The following is a 27,388-nucleotide window of genomic DNA, read 5'->3' on the forward strand; positions in this document are numbered from 1 at the left end:
TTTATTTTTAAGACTCTTCTTTATGTACACTTTTATAATGCGCAGACAGCAGCAAATCGACCTAACAACCCGTCTTCAAGGGAGGGTGTACTCTGAAGACGGCTCCGAGGAAGCCTTTATTGTGCAGGCTTGCGCGTGGCATTGAATCTCGATGGCCTCTTGCTACATATCAAACCTGCGTGGGTGGTCGCTCTGCTAGGGCAGAGTGTTGTCGAGACACATAACTCGACAGCATCCGATGTATCTCACCCTGACATCTCAAGACCACGGGGTTAGCGGTAGCTGCATGGTCCGATAATAATCCTTAACATGAAAGAATATAAATTGAGCACAATTGTTGATCAAAATGTTTAAAAGAGGAATAAACGACACTACCCCTTTGGGGTAATAACATGCAACGTTTTGACAAATACATTTTTAAACCGGGTTTCATATGGTTTAGTTGAGACAGTTCAACCAAATAGATGTATTTTAAAGTTGTATAAAAGGCCTAATTGTACTAAACGGGTGCATATTCCTTATGTCAAAAAGGTTTACAATTTGGCTCTAAAGCCAGTCTCTTATATCACCAGCCAGATGATGTCACAAACCAGTTGACAAAGTTAGGCGAGCAGAACATGAAATGGCATCGATGCGTTTTAAGTTGCAGAACTAGCAAATTGTTGCATCACTGGATCGTAATTGCTAATACACCACACCCCTGCTCTTTGAGCACCGACAACAAAGCAGGAGTTTGCAAATTAGCAATGGCCTAAACTCTGGTCCAGGTAGATGGTGGGCATAATGCTTCACGCATGAAATATAATACCTTTTCCACCGGCACATCGGATTCAAGCCAGCACAGGGCCCTCATGGTTAAGAGTGGCTTTCCACAAGCAACATGTCGAGCCGAACCAGAAGAAGGCCATGACACTGACCTCACAAAACATGAATATGACCAAGGGCCAACCAAGGCCAGGGGCCAGAGAGTCAATACTTATCATCATACGTGTTATCTACATGCGTCTCGACCAACTCATTGCATGTAACGTCAGTGGCACAGCTCATAACTTCCGTGAAAAACCTGCTGGCCCCTTGAGCCACGCCGGGATGGCTTGGCGCAGCTCCGGCACCGCTCAGTCGTCGTTGGGGGGAAAAAGAGGTCTAAGGGGGTACACAAGGTGCGATAAAAACCGGGCGGAGATGGGGAGCCCGAGTAATGCATTTACTGCTGGTCCATGGTGTTTACTCAGCATCATATTTTCCGAGTTTTATAAATGATACCCCCTCCCTCTGCAAAATGATTTCAGTATCCCCCTTTAAGTTGTTTGTTCTTAAGACCAGTAACAACTTTGGAATTTTTAGATTTAACAGTATAAACTACATTCACCCATTTCCCACAACAAAGCTCTTAAATGCAACATTCTTTTCCTATTAAGAGTCTAATTTAACATAGAACAAACATTATTTATCTTTTCAACTGAAACACAGTTCAGGTTAAAAGGCTGGCAGCATTATTCTGCTATGACACCACAAAAGTTCTCCTTTAATAATGTGGGTTTGTTACAACATCCAGATCCCACGGACACAGATGTCCTGTATAGCTGATAGGGAATTTCATGGTCTGCCCCATCTTCCCACATCGCAGGCCAGCATTTGCCATTTTCAATCGATGCTCAAACTCTGGCCACAAAGTTCACTTGTCAGTGCACTCACTGCTTATCTGACTAATATTCAACTCATGAAGGGTGCCATCAAAATGTAAAAACGAAGACACAAAACATCCTTCTACAAAGCAAGCAAGCAAGCAGACAGTGCAAGGGGGGCCTGTGGTGGACTCGGATGTGGTATTTGACATTACAGTGCAATGTGCTACCCCATCCCACCTGTCGCTGGACGCTGCTGTAGGTTTCATTGCGTTTAACGATCGTGCAATGTGATTTCACTGTATCTGATCGAGACGGGGCCAGGTCCACATCGGTTCAGATAATCATCAGTCTGCCTTGGCCCCGTTTTTTGTATTCTCCACCTAAGCGCTCAAATAAAATGCCTCTTCCAAGTCGCCACGATCCCAACACCACTGAAGCAAGCAGCTTTGAAGCAAAAGTGCTCAACAACGAATTTACAAGCACCTCTAAACATCGCACGCAATTAATCAAATCTCTCTGCATATGCAGACTAAATAATGCAGGTTTATTAAAGCTCGATGCTGCATTGTGGGTGCCTGAAACCGTACTCCATCATAACGCTAAAAAAAACACTGGGCAATGCTTGGTGTAGTTTTTTTTCTTCCTCCCTCAAACCCTCCCCGCATAGGTTCTGAAGCTTATGTCCACGTACTGCTGTGCCCAGCACAGGTTTATTCAAAGTTCCCTAGTCAGGATTCCCCACACAGCATTCATTGTGACCAATAAACACTGCTGTACATGTCCTATGTTTTTTCCTAAAGCAAAAAAGCGAGCACATGTTCCTTTTTTTTTCTAAACCCTAAAAATGTGTACCTTTAATCGCCGTAAATGTACCTACCCTTTAATATAATTATAATTACTATAATATATATTTTTTTCCATTCCATCAACTCTCAACATATCTTACATTGTTATATTTCGGCAACAGCTTAGCGTAGTTGCTATAAAAGTGCAAAGATCACAGTAGTCAGGAGACTGATGTGACAGATCGGTTTGTGAGCTCTGCCTGTAGAGGGGGGTCCAATATGAAAATATCTCAAAATTCTAGAGGCCCTAGATAATTGTCCAACAGATGTTGCTCCCACCCACATTGTTTGGGATGGCTCCCGGTGGTTATAGCAGGAGGCATTCGAGGTAGGAGGAATTGAGTGCCGTGTGGCCCGATCGCAGAGCGAACTCTCCCACGGGGCCTCTCACAGGGGGCACGTGTGCACCGGGCAACACTGACGAGCGTGGCATTGATGCCACCCTACGGCACTGAGGGAAGCAGCGTGTGACGTCCCGCAAAAAAAACCTGCCATCATTGCCGGCTCGGCAAGCTTCTGTTAAAAATAACAGACACAGTGGCTCCCCCGCTGCCTCCCCGCTCATCAAATACACTGATTGCCCGAGGCTGGTATTGTTCCTTCCTTTGGCGGCGGAGGCTCTATGGTGAATCCCCAGTCTCCCCACGAGAAGACCGTTCCCTCCCTAGCCGCATCCACACCACCCATCCAAGACACTGTTCTATAACCCACCCATCGCTGCAGCACTATGCAAGCCTGTAAATAATGCCAAACTTCGCAAAATCTTTGGACCAATGCATCCCTTTTTTTTTGCTTGTACGAAATTATTTCTAGGTATGAAACTTTACGAAAGGTAGGGCTGCGAGGGAGCATGGGAAGAGCTTGAATTATGAGCGCCTGAACACCTTGCCAAATGATTCCATTGTCAAACGGTCACCACGCTTGCCATTTGATGCTCTCCAGACTGAGAGATTAAGGGAAGATTTGACAATGTTTTCCCACTAATTACAGTGCCACTCTGTAAGCAAGAAGGCTAAAGGCGCTTGAGCAGGCAGTGGATGGGGGTAGCCTCTTGTTTGCGACCACATGCTCTGCAGCGCCGAGGAAAGCGCAGACCTCGAATGGCAGAACAGATTCGTCTTTTGCCCGTAATTCCTCGAAAACATCACTTGTCTGTGGGGAGACAATCAAGAAGTTGAACACATCACACACACACGAGAGAGATAACACAGGCGGTGGATCAGAATCTGCCGATCCACCACCGCTGGTGCAAAGGCCGGGTGGGCGGTGGTGGTGGGGAGAGGGCGGCGGTGGCTTAGGGTCCTGGCGCCGTCCCCTCAGCACGACAGGAGGCTGTCATCGTCGCTCGTGTCCCCAACATCACGGCCACCACCGGCCACGCGTCTCGCCTCTGTGGGGGGCGACACTCGCGGCCGGGCACCCCCCCACCCGACCCAATCCACTCCCGTGCTCCCCGTGCCACTTTCCGTCGCTCTCGTTCCATCGCCGTCACCGCCGCCGTTACCATTACCACCCATGCAGTCCTCCATGGCGATGAGCATCGGCACGTCAGCCGCTGCCTCCCCCGCGTCCGGTGCCGCCCCACCGGGGGAAGGGGGCCCGCGCCGTCGCGACAGAGGGCTCCCGATCCTCGCGCGCAGGATCCTCGCCACGCTGCTCAGCGGGCCCAGCCCTCCGCCGCTGCCGCTGGGGCTACCGCCCCTGCCGCCGTCCACGCCCGCCCGGCCGTTGGCGGCCGCCGGCGCCCTGGCGGCCTGTGCGCAGAGCGCGGTCGGCCTGGAGCGGGAGCGCTGCGCAGCATCGAACGCGGTGGCATCCTCGGCGGTCGCTGTATGCGCTGCTGCTACTGCTGCTGCTGCTGCAGCCGTGCCGGCGTTTGCGGCCTCGACGAAGTGAGTCGGTGGCTGCTTGTGCAGCAGCCCAAGCGGCGAGGAGAGGCCGGGGGGACCTGCGTCGGCGCCGCGCACTTCCGCGCCGTCCTGGCACTCTGCGTCGCTGTCGTCGTCGTCCGACGGCAGCAGCTGCAGGCGCGACCCACTGCCCACCCCTGCGCCCGCCCCGCCAGTCAGGTTCGACACCAGCGAGTCAAGGCCGGCGCCCGCCATCCCCGAGCCCGGGCCGCCCTCCCCGAGCCCATCCGCCTCCCCGCTGTCGCCCCCCCGGCCGGAGCTCCCCGCCCCGTGGTGGCGCCGGCTGCTCCCGGAGCGACTGCTCCGGGATGAGCCGCGCAGGAGGCGGCGGAGGCGGCGCCACAGCCGGCCGCGGCGGTGGCTGTGGCGCGAGTGGGCGCCACCCACAGCCACGGAGAGGCCGAGCTGCGTGCGCATGGCCAAGCGGAGGCTCTCGAGCACCGAGGCCTGATAAGCGCACACAGACACGCACGCAGATCAGCACCTTGTCTCATCCCCGTACACAACATCAAAATGCCAGCCTGTGGTATGACCAGCCTGCAAAACACATTCCTGAGATATGCTGTTAAAGGTGCAGCCCTTTATCAATCCACGACTGGATGAGGGCATCCACACACTGCGAGGGTTGTGGGGTTAATTGATTGTACTCCATTACAAGAGTCACTGTGGGTTTGGTCAACGCAGGGGCATAGACGTCAACCCATAGCAGTACCACAAAGTACTTGGAAGCATTGCTCTCTGCTTCCCACAATGTAGTCCTGCATCATGGTCACCCATCCAAGCATTATCCAGGCTCAACTCTGGTTGGCTTTCGAGATCGCACCAGATCGGGTGCATTCTGGGTGATTTCACCAGGCATGGTGGCACGCACATGTGTTCCGATGCTCTGAAAGTTAGGGCTGTGGATGACATAGATTTGAGAAACTCCCAAACCCATTGTGCTGCGAGGTGGCAGAGACGCAGCTGTGTAGATATGCGAGCGTCATCTCCTTGCTATGCATTGGGTTACGCAAAAATAAATGAAGGAAAAGGCTAAACACAGAAATTGGAGGACACTCCTCCAAAAAAATTTCGACAGAGTGAGGCTTTCTGGATAAATTACTTTAATAATGCATAACGCTTTGTCAATTCACTACTAGATAAAAGCCTACCAATAGTGGCTTTATTATTATTAAAAGCCCAGCAGAGAAAATCATAATACCAGCCTTCAATATCAAGATTTTCAGATCAAAACCTTGTTCCAGCAAAGAATACAACACAAGCGTGCATTACTAAGAATCTAGAGATCCACACTGTGATATCAACATAGAATATAATAACACCTGCCTCCAATATCAGCTCTTTATTATCAACACAATTCCAGAATGTAATCAGCATCAAATCTCATCATCTATTCTCAACATCTTCATTCCTGAATGATGTCAAGATCAGATATCAATACACCAGGGGCTGGGGAACCTTTTCCTTACCGAGGCCTGAATGGGACTTTCAAATACCTTTAGAGAACAACCACACATAAACATGCACATCTCAGTTACTTGTCACTGCAAGAAGCCCTTGCAGTGGACAGAAGTGACTGAGCACGCTAAATTAGAAACAGTTATGCCAGATGGATAATATTCTTCTCTAGTACATTATTGGTTTTGCTTAAGATGCTTTGAGTGATGGATAAATGTCATCTGTGGGCCGTTTCATCGCGGAAGGACTCATGTGGCCTCAAGTCACATGAAAAAAACAACACAGGATGTATCCTCCACATAGAGAAACATTTAACGAGGTCGCTGGCAGATTCAAGCAGGCACGTGACTATCAGCAACAACAATAGCGAGAGGCATACTGGTTGTGGTGTACAGGATGGAGAAATATTTTCTGGGTTGCCGTGCGAGACAGACCCAGCTGAATTTAAGCCATGGTGATGAGTGTATGGTAAGGAGCAGTAAAGTGTCGTGTGTCACATTAAGCCATCTACAAAACGGGCTGTATGTATGTATTTATGTCGAACTTCTTTTGCACCGTACGTAGCCAACCGTACTAATCTAAGGTGCGGGGGAAGGACAACAAAAGCTGCCCTTTAGTAGCAATGAATAATCACAAGGCAAAGGGCTGCGAGGCTGCCTGTGTCACACAGTAAGTAACAGGAAAGTGCAGAGCAGGGCGCTCACCTGACCGTGCGTGTGCACGGGGAAATCTTCTACGGGCGGCACAAGGCCCTGTGCGATCAGCTGACTGTAAGAGGGGGGCGGCTCTCGGCACAGCAGCTCGGCATCGAGTCGCGTGAGCGGGCTGTCGAACCACCTGCACAAGGTGACGGGGGAACAGTCACTCAAGCCTTGTTCGTGAGGCATGTCACGAAGATTAAACCGCACCCGAGATTCGAATGACATGAATCGTGGTTGATATCATTAATCCATCCTTTGTTGTCTCATTTGTAGTGTTTCGTGCCATCTTGTTCATTCCGTATGATTGAGGCGTGGGAATGAGATGCGAGAGCAAGAGAGTGACTCAGGGTCAAGTTTCAATTTACCCTGAAATCAATGGTCTGTATTAAACCACATCAAAATATCGCATGGCAGATGTGAACATCTCCTACCCCAATGGCCATTTAAAAATATAAATTACTCACAATCTCAAACCCATGGACTGCATAACGCACTACTGCTGACTTTGATCATTCGCTGGAATCCATTCCAGATATTCATCAGCGTACCGCTGAAGCCGTTCACCATTTCACCAACCTCAACATAAACATGTAAACCTTGCCGATCAACTCCCCACCATGTGAAAGAAGGAGAACGGTGAACAGTGTCTTCGAATGGCTATGAGCAAGCTGGCGACAGGCAGGTTAGAGGTCGGGAGGTTGTATGTATCTTGAACTTTTTTGGAACCGTAATTAAAAAAAGCAGTTCTAAAGAAATTATCTTTCAATCTCGAAGATTTAAAAGTGCATAGCTCCAGTGGCTTCCTAATATCGGAAGAACGTTCCAGACGACTGCAGAAGCGCATCTGAAAGCACGCGACACAGTGGACCATCTTTTTTCGATGGCTAGCCAGAAGCTGCTGCTGTGAGGGTGACCAGAGTTTGCGTGATGGTTACGTAGGAAGGAGGGCGCACCTGTACTGGCGCGAGCGCAGCGTGTAGAGCTTGCAGGAGCATCCAAGCGCGATGACGAGCAGCAGGCCGCACACGAGGCCGCCGATGGTGGCGGCTGTGATGACGCGGCGCGGCACCACAAGCGGGCACTCCTTCTCATCCGAGCCGTCGCCGCAATCGTCCTGCCCGTCGCACACCCAGCTCTCGAAGATGCAGCGGTCGTTGTGGCAGTGCCACGTGCCAGGCTGGCACGACAGGCAGTGCCTCTCGTCCGAGCCATCGGGGCACTGCGTCTGGTAGTTGCACCGCTCGGCGCGACCGTAGCAGCTCGTGCCGGCGCCTGAGAGAAAGTTAGACAATTTTTTTTTTTTACAAAGCGTTCATGTTTTGAGAACTAACATTTGTATAAATAAGATTATATGTAGATGTATTCATGAAAGTAAAGGTGCAGCCACTCTGCAATTGTTTGCTCACTCCACTACTGGCAGAAGTGCTTTCACTCGAGTTCTAAAGAAACCCTTTATTTCTCCAACTCTTCCACACTAGCCAAATATCTCGGAAGAGGTGGGAGTACCCACACTTTACATGACCACAAGTGGTCTGCCAATCAGCTGTGGTGTACGCATTTATACTGCCGACCTGGTTACACAAGATGGCTCATCGAAGAGGCTAATATCATCATCACGTAGGAATTTATAGGAGTAGCAAAATATTCTAAACACGTTTCTAAATGTGGAGGGCAAAAGCGGAGAAGCTGGAGAAAAATCCATGCGACCATTGGGGAAAACGTTGCAAACTCCAAATATAGAAGCGGCAGGGTCAGGATAGAACCCATGCCTCCTGCATACCTGGCGAGGGAGATAGAACATCTAACCACACGTCGTGCCCCTAGCGGAGCTAAAGTAGGGGAGAGCCTCACCAGAGCCGAGGCTTGGTTTGGCGCACGGGAACTGCTCCTGCGGGCACTGACCGCACCCAGCCTCGTCTCGACCGTCCACACAGTCCCAGTGCCCGTCACAGCGCTGAGAATCGTCATAGCAGCCGCCGTCCGAGCCACCTGCTCGCAGAGACACACAATGTCAAACCTCGTCTGGGTGCTTTCGGTAAAGTCACGTAGAATGGGAATAAAATAATAAAAATAATAACAGAATAAAATTCTCACGACGTTTCGGCCACAACACAAGTAGCCTTCCTCAGGTGAAGAAACAGGACTGTCCGGAAGACAGCGCTTGAGTGAACACTGCCAAGCATGGACAGCGTCTTTTAAGCTGTGTGGGAGGAACAGAGCGCCTTGACAAAGGAGTTAACATATAAATTAGCATGTAACTGGGGGATTAGCATGATATTGGTGTGAGGGATTAGCACCACGGAGAGCGATGAGCTATGTTCAGACGGACGAGGGGAGGGGGGAGAGGAGTTTTACATAGAAATTAGCATGTAACTGGGGGACTAGCATAATGTTGGTGTGAGGGATTAGCAGCAGTTTACATATCAACAGTAAATTAGCATGTAACTTGGGGATTAGCATGGTGTTAGTATGAGGGATTAACACCACGGAGAACGACGAGCTTGTGTTCAGACGGACGAGTCCATCTATGTTCGGGGGGGGGGGGGGGAGGAAACAGCCACGATGCGCTGCTCTGTCCTGTGTTGCGTTATAACTATGCTATAAACTGGACTACTATACATTACAATATTATACCTTCCAATCTAAACTACATTGTATAATATCGTATCCATAGACAAATCCCACCCTTGAATTATACAATGCGTTACTCTACACTACCCTATACTTTAGACTATAAAATATTAGACTTGTATTACACTATGTATTATTCTATTAACCCTACTGTATACCACACTGCTGTATATTCACTATACAATTACGGTACTATATATTGCCTTATGAATTATGTTAAACATTACACTGTTATACAATTTATTATTATACAAATGCTATAAACTATACTATTGACCGTCGTGTGATAGGTACATAAAGCAGACTTGAAACACGGTAGGACGAACACCTCAGCCGTGGCAGATCACTGTTATAATTCAGTGGGCCAACATGACATTGACTTCTCCAAGACGTAGGTTCTCTGCAAGCCATCTGGCTACCATGAGAGATTCGTTCATGAGGCTATCCACATATACAGAGACAATTTCAACCGAGAAGATGGATTCTGGCTTAGTAACAATTGGAAAGACGTTATAAACCATTTCGGTTCTTGATTGATTGTATTTTACGGTGACTTTCAGACCGCAGTCCATTCGCTGGCACTGCCTAGAGTTCACGCTCATTTCACCGCGGATGGCACCGCCACCCCCACTCACCTCCGCCGCATGGGTGCTGCAATGGCGGGCAGTACCCGGCCACGCGGTACGTGGCGTTGAACCCTCGCGCCGAGCTCGAGCGCCGGTCGGAGAAGAAGCGCACCACGACCTGGCCCGATGCCGTCTGCACGCTAACAGGGAGGTCGTAGCGCTTCAGCCCCGTCAACTGGACCAGCGGCTTGACCGCCACCTCGCTGCCGAAACCGGCATCGCTGTCGTTGCCACCGTTGAGGCCCTCGAACACCTCGAGGGTGTCGGTGGAACCCGGCGCCAGCTGCAGGTCGACGAAGAGCAGCACGAGCGGCCGTGCGTCGTCCGTGTTGATCACCCAGCGGCAGTTGGCGCCCGCGGGGTACGCGTGCGGGTAGCGCGGAGAGCTGAACCAGCCGTAGAAGTTGCGCAGCCAGTGCGACCCACACGGCGCGTTCTCTGGTCCGCCAATCTGCGACGGGGAGGTCAACGGGTCGGTCGGTTAGAGGGCGGGATTGTTAGGACATGACGGTGGGTTGAGCCGGGCGTGGTGGCGATGGGGCATGCCTGTGATCCAGCGCTTTGTAAGCAAGAGGTTGGTGGATCATCCAGCACTGAGGTTGTCTCTCATACTGTCCCACAAGGGTAGTCCAATGCACAACTACTACACTCCAATGACACGTCTGCATAAATGTTATATTAAATTGTATGCAAGTATTGCCAGCAATGTCACCAGTGCTACAAGTCTTTTTGTCATTTACAAAGCACACCGACCTCGTGGGATAAATCGCAACGTAGCAAAAGCACGTAAGTACAAAAGCCATTTGTTTTAATGAATCACACATGTGAAGAGACTTAGAAGCGATGTGTCGCTCTCTCTTCTTTTTAACAAAGGTACCTTAGACGATTGACACTTACAAAAATAAAGCACGTATTAATGTTAACTTGATAGGGTTACAGCGCATAGTGCAATCGGCCAAAACACACAGATATACGCCGACATAAGACTTCTCAAAACCAGACAGCAGCAGAAACTCTGCTCACACTGGGCAGCCTGACAATGTGGCCGCAGTGCGGACACCACTCAAGAAATGCAATGCCGTCTCAAGAGTTCATCCCTCGGAAAAATATATTTTTGTTTTTAAAACCTGGGACTATGGGACAGGGACTCAGCCAGGCCATTGTGGCTGGACAGGTGATGGGGGGGTGACCTCACCTGTGCAAGGTTGGGCTTGCAGCCACGCTCGTCCGATCCGTCGCCGCACTCGTCCTGTCCGTTGCACTCCCAGGTGCGCAGCACGCACCGCCCATTCGCGCAGCGCAACTGGTCGTCCGGGCACTGAGTTGCCTGCAGCAGACCTGCAGGCACACACAAAAGACAAAGATCCCCCACATAGCCTTAACAGATGGTTGGGGCAAGTGCTGTTAGCGAGCGCCTATGGAGGACGACACGGCACACGAGGGGGTGGGTGGCCAGCACCATGCCCGGCCGCCTTTTTCTCCCGAGTGGAAATGTTTACACATCGCACCAGGTACTCATGTGAGGCTGGGTTGACCTAGGGGAGGTCTAGGACCAGTTCAGATAATGGTCACCGGTGTTGGCCATGAGGGGAGATCTAACCCAGATCGCCAGGTTTGGAGTGCAGCGCGCTAACCACTGCACTACTGCTCCCCACAGGTAAACACAACAACCGCCATTCGCCACTAAGTGGCGGTGACGTCCCCATGACGCTTGTGCCAGGTTATGTGCACCTTGAGGCCACATGAAGTGTTGAACGCCTGCTGGAAGGTCACGGGGCAGACACAGGTGCTACGGGTCCACTGATTGAGACGACTGGCTGATACACCACCTGTGCTCCCTACTGTGCCAACTTGCTGTGCTTTAGCCACCCGGCACTCCGCTCGTTGTTGTGAGCATCACTCCTCCGCCCTCCGTTGTTGTTGGAGGGCGACTGCCTCCAACTGCCCAGTAGCATCCTTCACGAGCCTCCTCCACAGAAGCCGATTTTGACACTGCTGGTACCAGTCATCGGCAAGTCCACTCAGCCCCACATCCTCCTTTACCACATTACTCCATCTCTTCTTTAGCTCGTGCCGCGCCCGTTTAGCCTCCTCGATCCGGCCAAACAAAAGCTGTTTAGGCATGCGGTGGCTGGGCATGCGGGCTACATGACCCAGCCAACGCAGCTTTGCCTGCCGGAGGAGCTCACCGATGGGGCTTTGTCCAGATCTTTCAAGGATTTGTGAGCTCCTCACACAATCCAGCCTGGTTAAACCCAGGAAGAATCGTAGGCAGGCCAACTTAAATGTTTCTAACTGCCGAAGATGTTCCATTAAGGGGGTCCACGTTTCGCAAGCGTAGAAAAGGGAGGGAATGACTGTGGCCGAGAAGACCTGAAGCTTCGTGCGGAGCGACAGACCAAGTAGCTTCCACACAGTGTTACGCAACCGATGAAAAGATAATGCCACTCGACTGATTCGGAGTGAGACCTCTGTTGTTAAACCGGAGCTGGTCATGAGCACACTGCCCAGGTATGGGAAACTCTCTACTCTCTCCACAACTGCCCAATCACCAATTGTGAGTTGTGGGGGTGGAGTGTCCGAGGGTACAAAATACCCACGCAGGTGCTTAGTTTTGGTGGTAAGGCCCCACCTCTTGGTGGCAAGCTCCAGGTTCAGCAGCAGTACCTCCAACTCCTCTTCTAAGTGAGCAGCAATTACCAGATCATCGGCATACATAACATGGTTGAGCAATAGGGAGCCATCCCTTGACCGCACCCGGGCATCGATCAGCCTCCCATTGTATCTGTACCAGACGGAAATTCCTCCAGTACAGCTATTGAAGGCTGCACGAACTACGTGGTCGAAATAGATGTTAAATAATGTGGGAGCCAGAGGACATCCCTGTCGCATCCCAAGGTGTACAGGGAATGGCTCAGACTCCCGGCCACGTAGTTTTACCCAGGCTCGCTCACCATCATGAAGATCCTTAATAATCGTGAGCAGAGGGTCAGGGACTCCAAAAGCATGAAGAACAACCCAGAGGCCAGGCCTACTGATGGTATCATAGGCCTTGACCAGGCCAATAAAGCAGAGATGTAGGTTTTGTTGGAATTCCTTACACCTCTGCTGTAGCAGACAGACAGAAAATATGGCATCTGTGCAGGACCGCCCTTTCCTGAAACCGCATTGGGGCTCCGCAAGCCTCTCCTCAGCATGCCTAGCAAGGCGATGTTGAATAATCCTTGCCAGGACCTTTACCGGCACACTGAGGAGAGAGATGCCCCTGTAGTTGTTAGTCTGTGCGGTCCCCCTTCTTAAAGAGGGGGACTACCAGGTCATCTTTCAAATCCTGCAGAACCCGTTCAGTGGTCCAGACTGTTGTTATGATCTTCTTTGGTTCTTTCGGTAAAGTCACGTAGAATGAGAATAAAATAATAAATTGATAAAATAAAATAACACAATAATATTCTCACGACGTTTCGGCCACAACACAAGCGGCCTTCATCAGGTGAAGGGAGCGAAACGTCGTGAGAATATTATTGTGTTATTTTATTTTATCAATTTATTATTTTATTCTCATTCTACGTGACTTTACCGAAAGAACCAAAGAAGATGAATCATTGTTGTTATGATGTCATGTAGGGGAGCCTGTGCACAAACGCCACCCTTCCTCAGCATTTCACTTGGGAGATCATCTCTGCCTGGTGCCGCCTTTCCTGGTCTCAGACTCTGGATCGCCTTCAGTACTTCCTCAACAGATGGCACCTCAGCCAGCCACTCACAGGGGGTGGATTTCTTCCAATATTTGAGGCACCGCACCCTCGGCAGGGTCATCCCCACTTTGTCCCACGTTGTTATCCAGGCTGAGGGATGTCCCCTCCCCCAGGACCTCACAAATGCTCAGGTACACACGCACGCATACACACACACTGCAACGGTAAACGTTTACGTGGCGAGCACAAAATAGGCCAGGCCATCTGGTTTATGTCTTTGTGCACTTGGTCGAAGGATTCTTGAGTTGCTGCTGCTGAACGCTCATGAACATGCGCATACACAGTCCTTATGTCAATCCACTTCTGAATGAGGGCCTGCCCACACCACTTACCACACCAATGGCATACTTATTCCTAATCACCTCACAGCCCAGAAGAGTTGGGAATTTTCACAAATCTATGTCACCTAGCCCCCAAAGTGTGGAATTTCAGGCATGTGCCACAATGCTCGGTCCAACACACGAAGTTAACCTCTGCAGCTCAGTCATGAATTGCAGTCCTTGCTTTGCCGTTAATTTTCTAAGCCAAGCGGCAGAACAATAAGATGGATGAGTGACAACAAATGATCGCGCCGGGGGAGAAGGACTCACTGGTGACGTAGCGGAGCTCGAATCCGGACCCAGAGGCCGAGGCGTCCGAGTGGAACTTGATCCATACGTGGTCGCGTGGGGAGATGAAGGGCGGCGGCAGTGCGCTCCCGCACGCGCGGTAGTCGTGCGCACCGCGACTGCCCGGCCCCAGCATGAGCCAGTCGGCGGTGCAGCCCTCGGAGCCCTCCATCTCAAAGCCCGTGAAGCTGCCGCCCGGAAAAAACACAACACATGCGCACAACACTCGTCCAAACGGCTCGCACACGAGCAGTCGCCATTGCGATTGGAATCATGCGGTGATGAATTGTAAGTGATTTGGAGTAGAAGATTTACACGGGAATCGATTCTTAAAAAAAAAATCCCCAACATTATCTTGATGGTGCTGTCAGCATCATGAGACAAAGCAACCATTTGGATCACTCACGGAGCAGTGAACGGTCCACGGTAACAGAGCTACCTCTGAGATCCTTTCAAATGACCTGGTCCACATAGTACAGGGCAGCACTTTCTCACCCACTCTGCCAGCGAGATTAATGTTTGCCCCATGACATTCATACTGATATTTTAATTCTCAAAGCTAGACGTTGGCCAAAATTAAGTGTGGAACCAAAATTTTATTTGACGGGTTTTTTTTGTTCCGAGTCATTTACGATCGGAATATATTCAGCACATCATTAGGAGCGAATCTGGGAGCTGTCCGACCTAAGCTTGAAGCTTCGTTTACAAAAAAAGTATAATCTTGATTTGAAGCTTTCGTGACTGCAGGAATCCACACTCTTTGGTTCTTTCGGTAAAATCACAAATGCAGAAAAATAATAGATCACGACGTTTCGATCGTCATAGTTATAAGAGAGATAGTTATAAGAGATTATGGAATTTCAGCTATGTTCCATCACGCAAATATATATATAATAGAGCCTCAATACATAAATGTCCCTAGAACGTAATTTAGCAGCACACCTGACCTCAATTTACAATATATTTTTCACGAAGCTTCAAAACTAATTTTAACATAATCGTTGTTTACCAAAGTAGCGGTGGGTTCGCCGACTGAGATGACTAGCAGATGCACCAACTGTGCTCCCCACTGTGCCAACTCTGCACTTTAGCTGCCCGGCACGCCGCCAGTTGTTGTGAGCGTCGCTCCTCTGCCCTCGCTGTTGTTGGGAGGGCGACTGCCTCCACTCTCCCGCAGCATCCCCAAACGATGGCACATCAGCCAACTACTCACAAGGAGTGGCTCCCTCCTCCAATATTTGATTGAGGCACAGCAGCACAAGCACCAGCACAATCAGCCCCCACCTTGCCCTCCTACCCCAAGACCTCACAGAAACGCTAAGCAAACCTTCGAAGCTGTTCCCAAGGGCCAGAAATCGGATCAATATTATTTCCCTTAAGGATGGTGTTAAACAGACCAGAATATACTGCCTTTTAATTATTAACAGGTGAAAGTAAGTAATTTAATTAGATATTATTTATAGTCAGCACAGTGTGTCCTTAAAAAACTGATTATTTCAATAGCGGTTGCCCTGGTTTTCCAGTTTCCTTACTGAAACCCAGTTGACCAAAACGACCAACTTTTGCATGTTCATAGCTTGTAATTTACTTATATTGCTTTTAAGATTATAAAAATATGAAATGCAATATAAAAGAAAGGTAGGACCCAATGAAACCAAATAAAATTCAAAGCCAATTTTGGAGCACAACTAAACGAGCCAGTAGTTACTGTAAAGTACTAAACCCAGATAACTCATGACCTTTCCACTCGGCGTGGAGACGCAGATAACAAGGCAACATTGCTCTAAATGTTTGAGCTCCAATTTATTTTCTATTTTTAGGCTGTTCTATGAAACTATGAAACAATGTTTTATTTTACCAAGTAGGGTCAATTGAGCTTCATAGCTTTTTCAAAAGCGACCTGGCTACAAATGATAGCTCATTGAAATGGCTTATCGTGTCGAAATTTATACTAGCCAAATATTCTTAAAGACGCTTCTAAATGTGGATGTAAAAACCGGCGAATGCGGAGAAAAATCCACACTACCACAGGGAGAACATGCAAACTCCAAATACACAGGCATCAGGGTTGGATTTAAACCCACAACCTCCTGCATACCAGATGAGGGAGCATCTCATCACCGCGGCACTCCCGAACAACACGGTCACCCATGTATGAATGTTGAACATCTTTCCCACCTTGACTTAAAGCTTTCGTGACTGCAGGAATTCATATTCTTTGGGTCTTTCGGTAAAGTCACGTAGATAAGTTAAAATTAATAAAAATAAAATAAACAAAAAACTACGACATCTCGATCACAACACAAGCGATCGTCATGACGACTTTACCGAAATACCCAAAGAATACGTCTTTCCCACCGTACGTAGCCAACAGTGCCAATCGGAGGTACGGGACACGGTATAATTTGCCCACGTTATTTCGAGGACACGCTGCATCATTACTGCGTCGCCACCTGCCTAGCTTCTCAACTGCCACCTTGTCTAAGTCGCTCCCACGCACTAGCACGTGCCGCCGGTGAGAGGCTGCCTCCTCTCCTAATAGGGGTCACGTCCCGTACCTGATTGTAATGACGTGTCCCGGCTGAGCGCGGATGAACCAGCTGCAGTTGAGGCTGCCAGGGTACGCCGTGGGCCAGCCAGGGCTGTGTATGACGCCCGAGGGCCCGCTCATCTCCTCCATCATTGATCCACAAGCTGGGGGACCAATTGACCAACATTTCAGATTTTTAACGATACGACGTTACAAATGGTCAAGGAGATGGAGCGATGAAATCAGTTCGAGTGCAGGTATTAGTTGCAATATTACAATACAGGATCGTGGGAGAAAGCAGTGAATTATCTAGCACTGAATTAATCGGGATCGCTCATAACAACCCTTTTGCCAACCACTGCTGAAATAAGACCTCTCCATGCCTCGTCGGTTTTGGAGGTTGTTTGACTAAACTTTGCCACAATGGTCAGTGCGAGTTGATTAAGATGAAGGGCAAGAGGTGGGGGGGGGACTGGTTCAGATATCACTCTCCACTGACATCAGCCATTAAGCTGGACTCGACCGGAGGTTGTTAAGTTTTAGACTGCAGTGTGCAAAGCCCTCTGCCACTGAGATAATAACCTAGCATGTTCTATTATGCCGAGTTGTTTGTGTGAACAGTGTACTGACCCCATGGTATTAGCTGCCGGGACGATGTCCGGAGAGCGCTGGTGAGTAGACCCTCACTGGGCTGACTGGTAGCATGAAGATCTGTTAGAAAATAACACACACGCGGGAATTATGGTGATGAGGTGATCTTTACAGCAGACACAGAAATCGAGAGAAACAGAAACCCCAGGCCTTGTCACTAATGAAGTGACACTCACTGTGCCCTTTGTCAATCAACTGCTGGAGGAAAGTCTCTTCACGTGGTGTGGACCATGGGCGTTCATTTTAGCAAACTTCACCATGCTGGTCAGTGCAGGTTGGTGAAGGAAGAGAGAATAGATGTGAGAGAATGAAAGTACAACAAATGTATCGATTTTGCTGCACCGTCCTAAGCTACAAATTCAAACACTAACCAGGCTCGAGCCTGCTTAGCTGCCAAAATCTGCCAAGATTGGGCTCATTCCGGGTGATTTAGTCATCAGCCACACTATGTACGAGGTCTCAAACAAATCAATCCCCAGCGAATCGATTGCCACGATTCCGAGGCACGAATCACTTCATGTATCTATGTTAATTTTCCTTGTTAACAGTGTATCATTTGTAAATGTGCTTATATATATTTTTTATCTCTTTCCTATTCTGCCATGTTCAATTTGGCAAAAGCTAAAATTATCGTTTATTAGCATTTGTCATAAATATTGTAATTAAGTCTGAGACACATGACTCGATGGATGTGTGTATCATTAAAGTACACTTTTATTTTAATAACTGAATGTATTGTTGAATGCTACTGGGTCCAATTTTGCATTATGAACCAACGTCTGGTCTACATCTACATGAGTAAGCTGATTTGACTCTTATTCTTAGCTCTTTCGGTAAAGTCACGTTGAAGGGAAACAATAAAATAATAAAATATATGGTCGAAACGTCGTGAGAATTTTTATTGTTCTATATATATTTTATTATTTTATTGTTTCGCTTCAACGTGACATTACCGAAAGAGCTAAGAATATGAATTACTGCAGTCACGAAAGCTTTAAATCATGATTTGACTCTGTTGCTTGTATGAAGTTGCGGGCCTGAAATGCTTGTATTTTTCCCTCTTTGACATGCTGTACCTTGTCTCTTACATTTATAAAAATCATTCGTTTGTCAAAAACATTTAATGCTTTGTTTGGATGAATGTACGTTCCATTTTCGTTGAAGCCAACGCTTGTAGAATTTTACACTCTCCATCCTATTACGCTGACCCTGGCCGAGTGCCATCTGTGACAAGAGAGTTAAACAGCGATGCACATCTATATATTGAAATCAGGTGAATCCCTCCCGTAAATCAAGTGAACTGTGTATGGTCACTTCCATTGAAGCATGACCTTTAATAAAAACAGACACTGCTCAGTGCAGCATCGAGGCCCTGAAGCAGCCTCTACTTTCCTATTCTCATCTATCGAGGCTCTGAAGCAGCCTCTACTTTCCTAGTCTCATCTATCGAGGCCCTGAAGCAGCCTCTACTTTCCTATTCTCATCTATCTACACCCTTTGGTTCTATTTTCCATTTATTTTCCATAATTTTCCTCTTACTTCAAATTCATTCTCTTTGCTCTTCTCTTTCCCGTTCCCTTTTCTTCTTCAATAAATTGTATCCGTGATTATATTTCCCTTCTCGTGATGTGCCATGGGTAAACCTTTTATCGTTTACACCACTGGAACCTGCTTTGCCAGTAGCAAAATATGATAATTGTTATTTTACCCTTTTATCTGGCAACAAAACTGACACCTTTTTATACAAGGAGCCATATTTGCATTGACCACAATACCTGCGGTTGGAATGCAAACAAAAAACATAACTCTGATAATGTATGCACTGTCCTTGAAATTGATTGGTCCACACCGGAGACAGCTTTCCTTAGAGCCTCGTCTCACATGGTATTGGACCAGATGACGCCAAAAGGCGTACAACTCAAAGACAATGCACCATCACAGTATGAGAGCTCGGGGTAAGCATGTACACCATTGGAACCTCCTTTGCCAGTGCATACATTATCAGAGTTATGTTTTTTGTTTGCATTCCGACCGCAGGTATTGTGGTCAATGCAAACATGACTTCTTGTATAAAAGGGTGTGAGTTTTGTTGCCAGATAAAAGGGTAAAAAAACAATTATCATTTTATCGTTGTTAACGTAAAAATGTTTAAGGGCAGTGTTACACGTGGTTAGTTTAAAACGAAACGCCCTAACGTTGCGCAAAGTACACAACATATGTGGTTCCCTCCTACACCAGTGGTAAATTAAGAACAGCTCATAAGGATTGTGGTCACTAATCTTGAAACGTGGAGCGCATAGCACGGCACTGCCCACTATCATTCGCTGCCAGCATTTCAGACATTCACCAGGCTACTCCTGAAGCCATTCACTGGCTCATCAATCATGGCACAAACGTAAAAAAACATTGCTGATAAACTCCCCAACATATAAAAAAATAAGTAGAAAGAAAGTGCCCATTCAAGACAGTGCGGAGTGCATTTAAAATAGCGCTGCCCTTCATGGCACACAAGTCACAACCGCATAATGTGGAGCTGTGTCGAATTACGATGGGAGCAACGTTTACTGGTAAATGAATCGCTGCTGTTGTACAGCAACCGCGTTCGCCTACAGCTTGTTTACAATACAGCTCTGTGCTGCACACAGCTGAGGACCCAAAAAACAAAGACTTCTTTTAATACAGTGCATGTGTATTCACAAGGGAACAGATGTTTGTGTGTCCCTGATACCTTAAATGCAATGGGGCTGCTTCCGTTGTTATTGAAGCTTGCTTGAAACAAAAGCCTTTGCTTGAATTTAAACATTGTCTCAGAAAGTATAAAGTCTGCGAGACAGAACTGAGCCCAGCACCACTGAAATCATCGTGTTTTAAACTGGGTTGCAACATGTCATTGCCCGTTGATTCCTCCACCCACGTTGTGGACTCAGTCGACCAGGCAGTTATGTCTCATCCATTCCATGTTAAAACACAACAAAGACAAAGATGCCCCTATAGCCTTTATTAGACTATGAGGACAAGTGCTGTTTGCGAACACCTATGAAGGCACATGAAAGGGTGGGTGGCCAGCACCACGCCTGGCCACCTTTGTCTCCTGAGTGACGATGTTTTTCACACATCGCACTAGAGACTCATGCTCAAATGCAAGGAAAGGCATTCTTAATTGTAGTACGGAAATTGTGGAATTAACTGATCACAGATCTCAATATTACGACCCTGCATATCTTTATTTGCATTGAGGTCATTGCGAACATGACTATTACAGCCACATTTGTAAATGCTCTTCGTTCAACTATTTGTGACTCCAGTGTGAGAATTCCATTTTCTGAAAGGCTGTCAATATAAAATAGGAAATGCAATTGTAATTAATGCTGGTTTGAAATTCCATTATAAATAATGCCATGTCAGTTTCTAACAAGTGCCCTGCATAATGTTATTTTGGATTACTAGCTAGGTTTCCATTGTATATAGTTCTGGTTTGTTTATTATCCATGTTAATAAAATGTCCCTATTTTTGTTCTATACAAATCCTCCCTTCCCATTAATGTGGTAGCACCAGAGCAGCCGTTTTAGCCGGGTAGCCATCTAAAAAGAGCTGCGGAGCTGAATGGGTCTTATCTGTAATACACTTAATAAACTGCACGTTTTATAGCCTAGTCCCAGTGTTTTGGGATAGAGTTTATAAGTGTGTTTTGGATGACCGACATGCTGCAAACTTATTATTGTTAGCAGTGTGACGATTCACTCAATGCAATTTGATGAACTGACAAGGTTCAGGTTCAGAATTTTATTCAAGAATAGGTTATTTCTTGGCTGTTCTGTGTCATTTGTTTTTACATCTAAAGGTAACATTGGTACATAAGTTGCATAAAACTGCCATTAATCGATAATAATTGGTTCTTACACATGCACCGAGCATAAGTAACAAAGTAAAGGCTGATTTGTCCATTAAGGAATCAGCTAGCCCAACAAGAGACTAGTTTAGAAGATACGAAACATGTAGATCTATTTGGTTTGGATATGTGAGAAGACCTGAGACCAACAAATAACTATCAGTGGGCCTGGCACTGCCATGTAGTTGAAGGAAGAAGCAGAAACTGTCCAAACAAGAGGTAGATTGTCAGCATAGAGGACTACACATCTAGACCTACGGGAGGCAAATTCCAAGGCCAGAGAAAGGATTGGAATGGGTTCTTCAAGTCTCAGACAGCTGCCATGTGCCAACTGATGGAAGAGGGATTTAAAAAAAATAATGACATGCCTACTCCTTACAATGCATGAAGGATAACCATCTAATTCTGGGTGAAACAGGCTTATCGAAGTGATTCCAATTGTAATTGTGCGGTTTCACAGTCTGCAGCTGTTTCCTGACACGGTGTTATCCTCTAGCACTAATAGCAGAAGGGAGTTATAAATATAATTGGTGATAAAATCCATAATGCATAACAGCAACATGTTAAAGCCAGGACGGAGGGACCATGTGTGCATTACGCACCAGCAGAGGCCCCCTCACAATGACCTTTCAAACCAAACACTGACCTGTTGCTCCTTTTTTCAGACATTCTATAAATTCATTGTTTAGCTAAAGGAAACACTCTACGGACAGAACATTAGTTCAGGTGCATTTACACAATTGTAGGTGTCTGCTGATGATAACCCTTCTACGGAGATGTAGCAATTTAAAAGGCTTTCAAGCCAACGGCGCTTATGTAAGTGTGGCTCGCACGAGTGTCTGCTTGCCAGATGCTACTGGCCCTGTACCAGCCACACTACACCACCACACACAAGACACCCGCCACTTAAGTGTTCAGAACAAATAGGAGTAGCAGTCACTGAAACACAGGCTCTGCTTTGAATGGGACTCTCTCATTTTGACACAAGATCATTTTGATCAACACAAAAACTAAAATACCACCCGATAGTGACACAGACTGTTGGGGAAGGTGTTGTTATTGAGCACCTATGAAGGACAGCACGGTGCTCGAGGGGGTGTTGTGGATAAAAACCACACCAGCCACTTTTGTCTCCCCAGTGCTGATGTGTATGCACCACAAGGAACTTGTTTAAAACTGAGTCGATCTATTCTAGATTTGAAGCTTTCGTGACTGCAAGGATCCATACTCTTTGGTTCTATTCGGTAAAGTCACGTAGGTAAAAAAAGAAAACAACAAAAATCACGACGTTTCGGCCACAACACATGATGAAGGCCGCTTGTGTTGTGGCCGAAACGTCGTGATTTTTGTTGTTTTATTTTTTTACCTACGTGACTTTACCGAATAGAACCAAAGAGTATGAGTCGATCTAGTGAAGGCCCAGGAGGGATTTAAGATATATGCCACTGATGTTAACCGTGGCCAGGAATTAAACTACGGATACTTGGTTTGTAGTATGATGGGCGAACCACAATGCCACCGCTCCCCACATTTGATCAACACAGACACATACGCAAGTACAGTTTTACAAACACCAATCTATAAATAATGTGAATCCTGAATGGGTGCCAATACATTATGCATTAATATCCACCCATAAAACACCAATAGCAACACAAGGCTTGTGGCATTAAAACATATGGCGCAGAATTAAAAGATCCTCCGAGATCTCTCCTGCACATGTTGACCAAGCGACAAATGTTTTTTTCAGTGCTATATTCCAGTACGTATGTGATATGTACGGTGTTGATGTCTTCCTGGTTTAAAAGGTTACTTTAAGGGTTGGATATCTCGCCTCTGTTTTACAGCTTGCCCGGCCCTCACGTGTAAATACACAAGATGCCAGCATTAGGCAAGTCCAACCCTTTATGGACCGAGACAACCGACTTAAGAATGGTAACCAAATCACTTCTGTCAGGAACTGCAAGGTCCATACTGTGGAGGAGAAGAAAACCTGTAATTTTGCTGCTTCATATATGAGACGTATGTAAGTGTTAGCATTGTATTCATAAAAAAATGTTTCACAGATATTTGTCAACCCACTGCTGGATGAGGGGCTCCCCATGCTGTTTCAATCATGAGGATTGTATGATACTAGTTTACTATGCTGACCAATCCGAGTTGAATGTGGAACTCACGAATTGTTCATATATCACTTGCCACAGATGTTAGCTATGGTTGGGACGTGAACTTAGGTTGTCGCATTCATAATACAATGCACTAACCACTGTGCCACCACTTCAGCAAGCATTGTATGACACATAAATAATATAAATATTATAATTGATTTTACTCTTTAGTCAGAAGGCAATGAAGATTTGTTAAACTGCCGTTTGTAAACCTGTGCATTCAAAGTCTTATAAAATACCCTTTAATTATACAGGAAAGTCCCAATGAGAATTTATACTATTTCAGGGGGATCCTACATTAGGATTTTTTGCCAATTCCAATAAGGAGTGTTTGGCATGTTGACAGAAACTGGACTTACCAGAGAAAGCTCAACATAAATAAGAGGGAATAACACCCAATGCTCCCCAGATATTAAAATCAATAGTTAAACCATACCACAATTAATAGGCTACCTCACACCCAACTCGGGGCCAAATTTTCCCATTATCAACCTTCACCACAGTGCAGTGCACCAAAATTTATAGTTGGATTGTACTTATATACTCCCACTTCTTTGCCACCTGCCTTTACCAACCCGCACTAACCAGCATGATGAAAAGTCGTCAATCCATGTGGGGGAGGTTGGTCTACACCACAAAAAAGGAACCAGTGACTAAGAACTGTGAACAAAAATGGGCAACACCCAAGACCTGTTTGAGCAAGAGAACATTTGACTTTTGTGTGGATTCGGGATTCTGACGTAAATTGAGTTTTGCAAGATGGAATGCATCTCACTTACGTCTAGAATTCCTGACATGTGATCTCACGAGCTTACTCTTTCAAATGTCAATATTCATGTGATATGTTTTGTGTTACACAGCATTGACCAGCAGTCGGTGCAAGAGACTAACGGCACTTAACTCCCGATTTTGATTGACCAAGTTACATTTCTAGTCGGCAACTGAAACTTCGGACAATATTCTCAATCCACCGTTGGTATCTCTACGGGCCTTTGTCAATCCACTGCTGAAAGATGGCACCTCCACCACTAGTCATGGGGGTCGTTCGATCACACTTCATCAAACTGGTCTGTGCGAGTTGCTTAAGGACAGCGAGTTTCCAAGACAGGATCAGATATCACTCGCCACCGAAGTTGGCCATGGCTAGGAATCGAATTCAGGCTGCCAGGTTCAGTGCCCGGTGAGCTCGCACCGATGTACCACCATCGCACCCCACCAACCATAAAATTCATATAGCTACGCGGTAAGGCAGCTATTTTTCTCATGGTGTGGTCAAGTGTGGGTATATACAACAATAGCTCTCGGCTAGCACAGGATAGGAGAACAAATACCCGAGGGGGATGAGAGGGTGGTTCCTTCTGCCTGCTGTGGTGTGAACCTCACACACACGCGGCTGACCTCCAACATCCTTTGCAGAGAACATGTTCACAATGACAGCAGGGACGACAAAACAACCCCGAGACTTGTGACGTATAGTGCCTGACGAGCGAATGGACCCTGCGCGCCTCTGTGCTCAAAAGTGCCGGGAGGCAGCACAGCGCGGTTCGTCTTGTTATTCGAGTGGTGTCAGCCCTAAAGATTCTCGTTTGGTTTACGGTAATGGTCCATAGGGCAGGGAAAATATTGGCACCACACTGTAATATATCAGCGACAGCCCTATAAGGCAGCAAGACAATCTTTCGCGTCTCTGCTTCCAAGTACGTGAAACTGTTCCTAAACATTAGCCTGCTATATACAGTACTTGATATATGATGGTCAATGAAAGTTAACTACTGAACAAATAAATATTAATTTGATAAAGTTCCTACCATTGTTATTTACCATATATAAAGTACTATCACGTACTATGAACATTTCTTGTCTCGTCCAATGAACTATTATGTAGACCAGTATAGGTTTAATTAAAGCCACCTTTCCTTACCATTCTCATTAAATGTCATTTTGTTAAAGACACGTATACATTTTCCTATAATGTACACAATAAATAATCTATGGGTTAAAATCGATATATCAATTCGTTTGTATAGTTTTGTTCAGATAAAACAGTATGGTTGTGGAGGCCAACATCGCCTTTGTCTTCCTATGAACGAGCACATTAGCACACATCACCACTCAGTCAACACAAAAACATACACCGCGCAGCATGAGTGCTGTTTATGATATCGTTTCAGATATGGACATACCAACCATTAGTAACAGCACAACATATATAGAGTATAACAAAATAGCCATACACAATTACAGTTGATAAGGGTGATACAAAAGATAGAAAGAGATCAGTCGTGCTAAAAAAACAACTAATAACGCGTGACACACGTGTGCTTATAAACAACCAGACAATAATGAGGATACAACATACACATGGCAATAAACCAGGCACAATTACAGTAATGACTATACAAAACATATCAATTAGACGTGTAGTGATCATACTTTTAAAAGATACGAATACCGAAACTTGATATCGATGAATAATACACTACTGATGGAAAAACAACACCAGCCATTTATAATAAAACAGAACTAGACGTGATAGTGATGTGTCATCTCCTATCATATGAAAATCACCTAGAAACGACAGCGATAAGGAAAGTGCACCTTACAATGTCGGCTTATATAAAGTCTCCAGCAGAAATGTCTTTCGATCCTCACGGTGAGTCACGATACGCCACACAAGACACAGCACGGAACCAAACCGTAGCCAACGACGATGACATTAAAAAAAGAAGACAGCCCATAACACACACAGAGAGAGAGATAAATCACCGTCCCCCCCTACGTACCCGTCCAGCAGAGGAGAGATAGCAGCGCCACGTACACGAAGCCCGCGGTGTTTCTCGGGGCTCGCATGGTCAGGTCGAACCACACTGGGGAACTGACCTCGTCGGGTCAGGTCAAGTTAGGTCAAGTCAGATTTAAAAAAAAAGAAAACCGGGCTGCTGTCAGGTCAAGACGATCGGACCCTGGGCTGCGTTGGATGAGATCGGGTCGTGGAGTCCGGGTTCAGATAGGGGCGTCGAGTGGGATCGGATCGGGCCACGCCAGGATCAGATCGGCTGAGCTGCGTCGACCGAGACGAGCCGGGATCGCCCTCGCCTACTCGGGCTGCGTGCCGTGCGGCCGGCCCCCTCAGGCAAGCCAGCAGGCTAACCACGTAGGCCTGGCGTCTCGCAGAGGCGGGGGCTCCGTAGCTCGTCGCCCTCCGCAGGCTCTCCTCCTCCTCGTCGTCGTCGCCTTCGTCTTCGTCGTTCCCGACAAGAGCGAGACGGAAGACGGGCGGACAAGGCACGGGCAGAGAGCGGGGTCACCCCCCCGACTTCGGAGCAGAGGGCCTGCGTCCCAGGAGGGGCTTGAAGGCAACCGGAACAAAATGGAGCGGCTCGGGCCCGGCCTTAGCCCGAGCCGACGGCGTGAGGGGAGGCCGCGAAAGGCGTCGACAACAGCGGCTCGGCGTGAGGCTCCCCGCGGTGGAAGTGGCGAGAGAGAGAGCACGGGGAGAGAGAGGACAGCTGGGGGGGTGGCGGCGGCGGCGGCGAGCGGTGGAGGTTGTTGCCGCCGCTGTTGCTGGGAGCGGTGACAGAGGCGGAAGCGATCCCGGGGTGCCTCGCCGCGCGCTGTCACTTCCGCCCCCCCCACTACACACACCCCCCCCTCTACACACCCCCACTACACCCCCCCCCACTACACCCCCCCCTCACTACACCCCCCCCACTACACCCCCTTCACTACACCCCCCCCCCACTACACCCCCCCCCACTACACCGCCCCCCACCTACACCGCCCCCACCTACACCGCCCTCCCTCCACTACATCGCCCCCCCACTACACCGCCCCCCCCACTACATCGCCCCCCCCACTACACCGCCCCCCCCCCCACTACACCGCTCCCCCTCCACTCCCCCCCACTACACCGCCCCCCACTACACCGCCCCCCCCACTACATCGCCCCCCCCCCCACTACACCGCTCCCCCCCCACTACACCGCCC

At 47.7% G+C, this 27,388-nt stretch overlaps 1 protein-coding gene across 1 annotated transcript; it reads right to left on the reverse strand.

Moving 5' to 3' along the window:
- LOC116944163 (low-density lipoprotein receptor-related protein 3-like) lies at positions 1-27,028 on the reverse strand. Its single transcript, XM_032957651.2, has 10 exons — positions 26,185-27,028; positions 17,323-17,403; positions 16,721-16,856; positions 14,145-14,350; positions 10,995-11,137; positions 9,809-10,250; positions 8,394-8,531; positions 7,496-7,814; positions 6,546-6,678; positions 1-4,830 (listed from the first exon to the last, which is right to left on the reverse strand). Exons 1-10 carry the CDS (start codon positions 26,249-26,251, stop codon positions 3,790-3,792), a joined length of 2,706 nt encoding a protein of 901 aa, XP_032813542.1. The 5' UTR covers positions 26,252-27,028; the 3' UTR covers positions 1-3,789.
- Between the last annotated feature and the right edge of the window lie 360 nt (positions 27,029-27,388).

This window comes from Petromyzon marinus, chromosome 20, assembly GCF_048934315.1.
Source record: "Petromyzon marinus isolate PM22_M1 ecotype Great Lakes invasive population chromosome 20, UKy_Petmar_22M1.pri1.0, whole genome shotgun sequence".
Lineage (NCBI taxonomy): Eukaryota > Metazoa > Chordata > Hyperoartia > Petromyzontiformes > Petromyzontidae > Petromyzon > Petromyzon marinus.

What these genes read in the sequence shown, in the direction of transcription:
- LOC116944163 (XM_032957651.2), bottom strand. Translation starts at nt 26,251, where the DNA reads ATGCGAGCCCCGAGAAACACCGCGGGCTTCGTGTACGTGGCGCTGCTA. An exon ending in CGAGCTCCGCTACGTCACCA is followed by an intron (nt 11,138 to 14,144) that starts GTGAGTCCTTCT and finishes GTGTGCCTGCAG; the next exon opens with GTCTGCTGCAGGCAACTCAG. An exon ending in CAAACCAAGCCTCGGCTCTG is followed by an intron (nt 7,815 to 8,393) that starts GTGAGGCTCTCC and finishes ACTTTCTCTCAG; the next exon opens with GCGCCGGCACGAGCTGCTAC.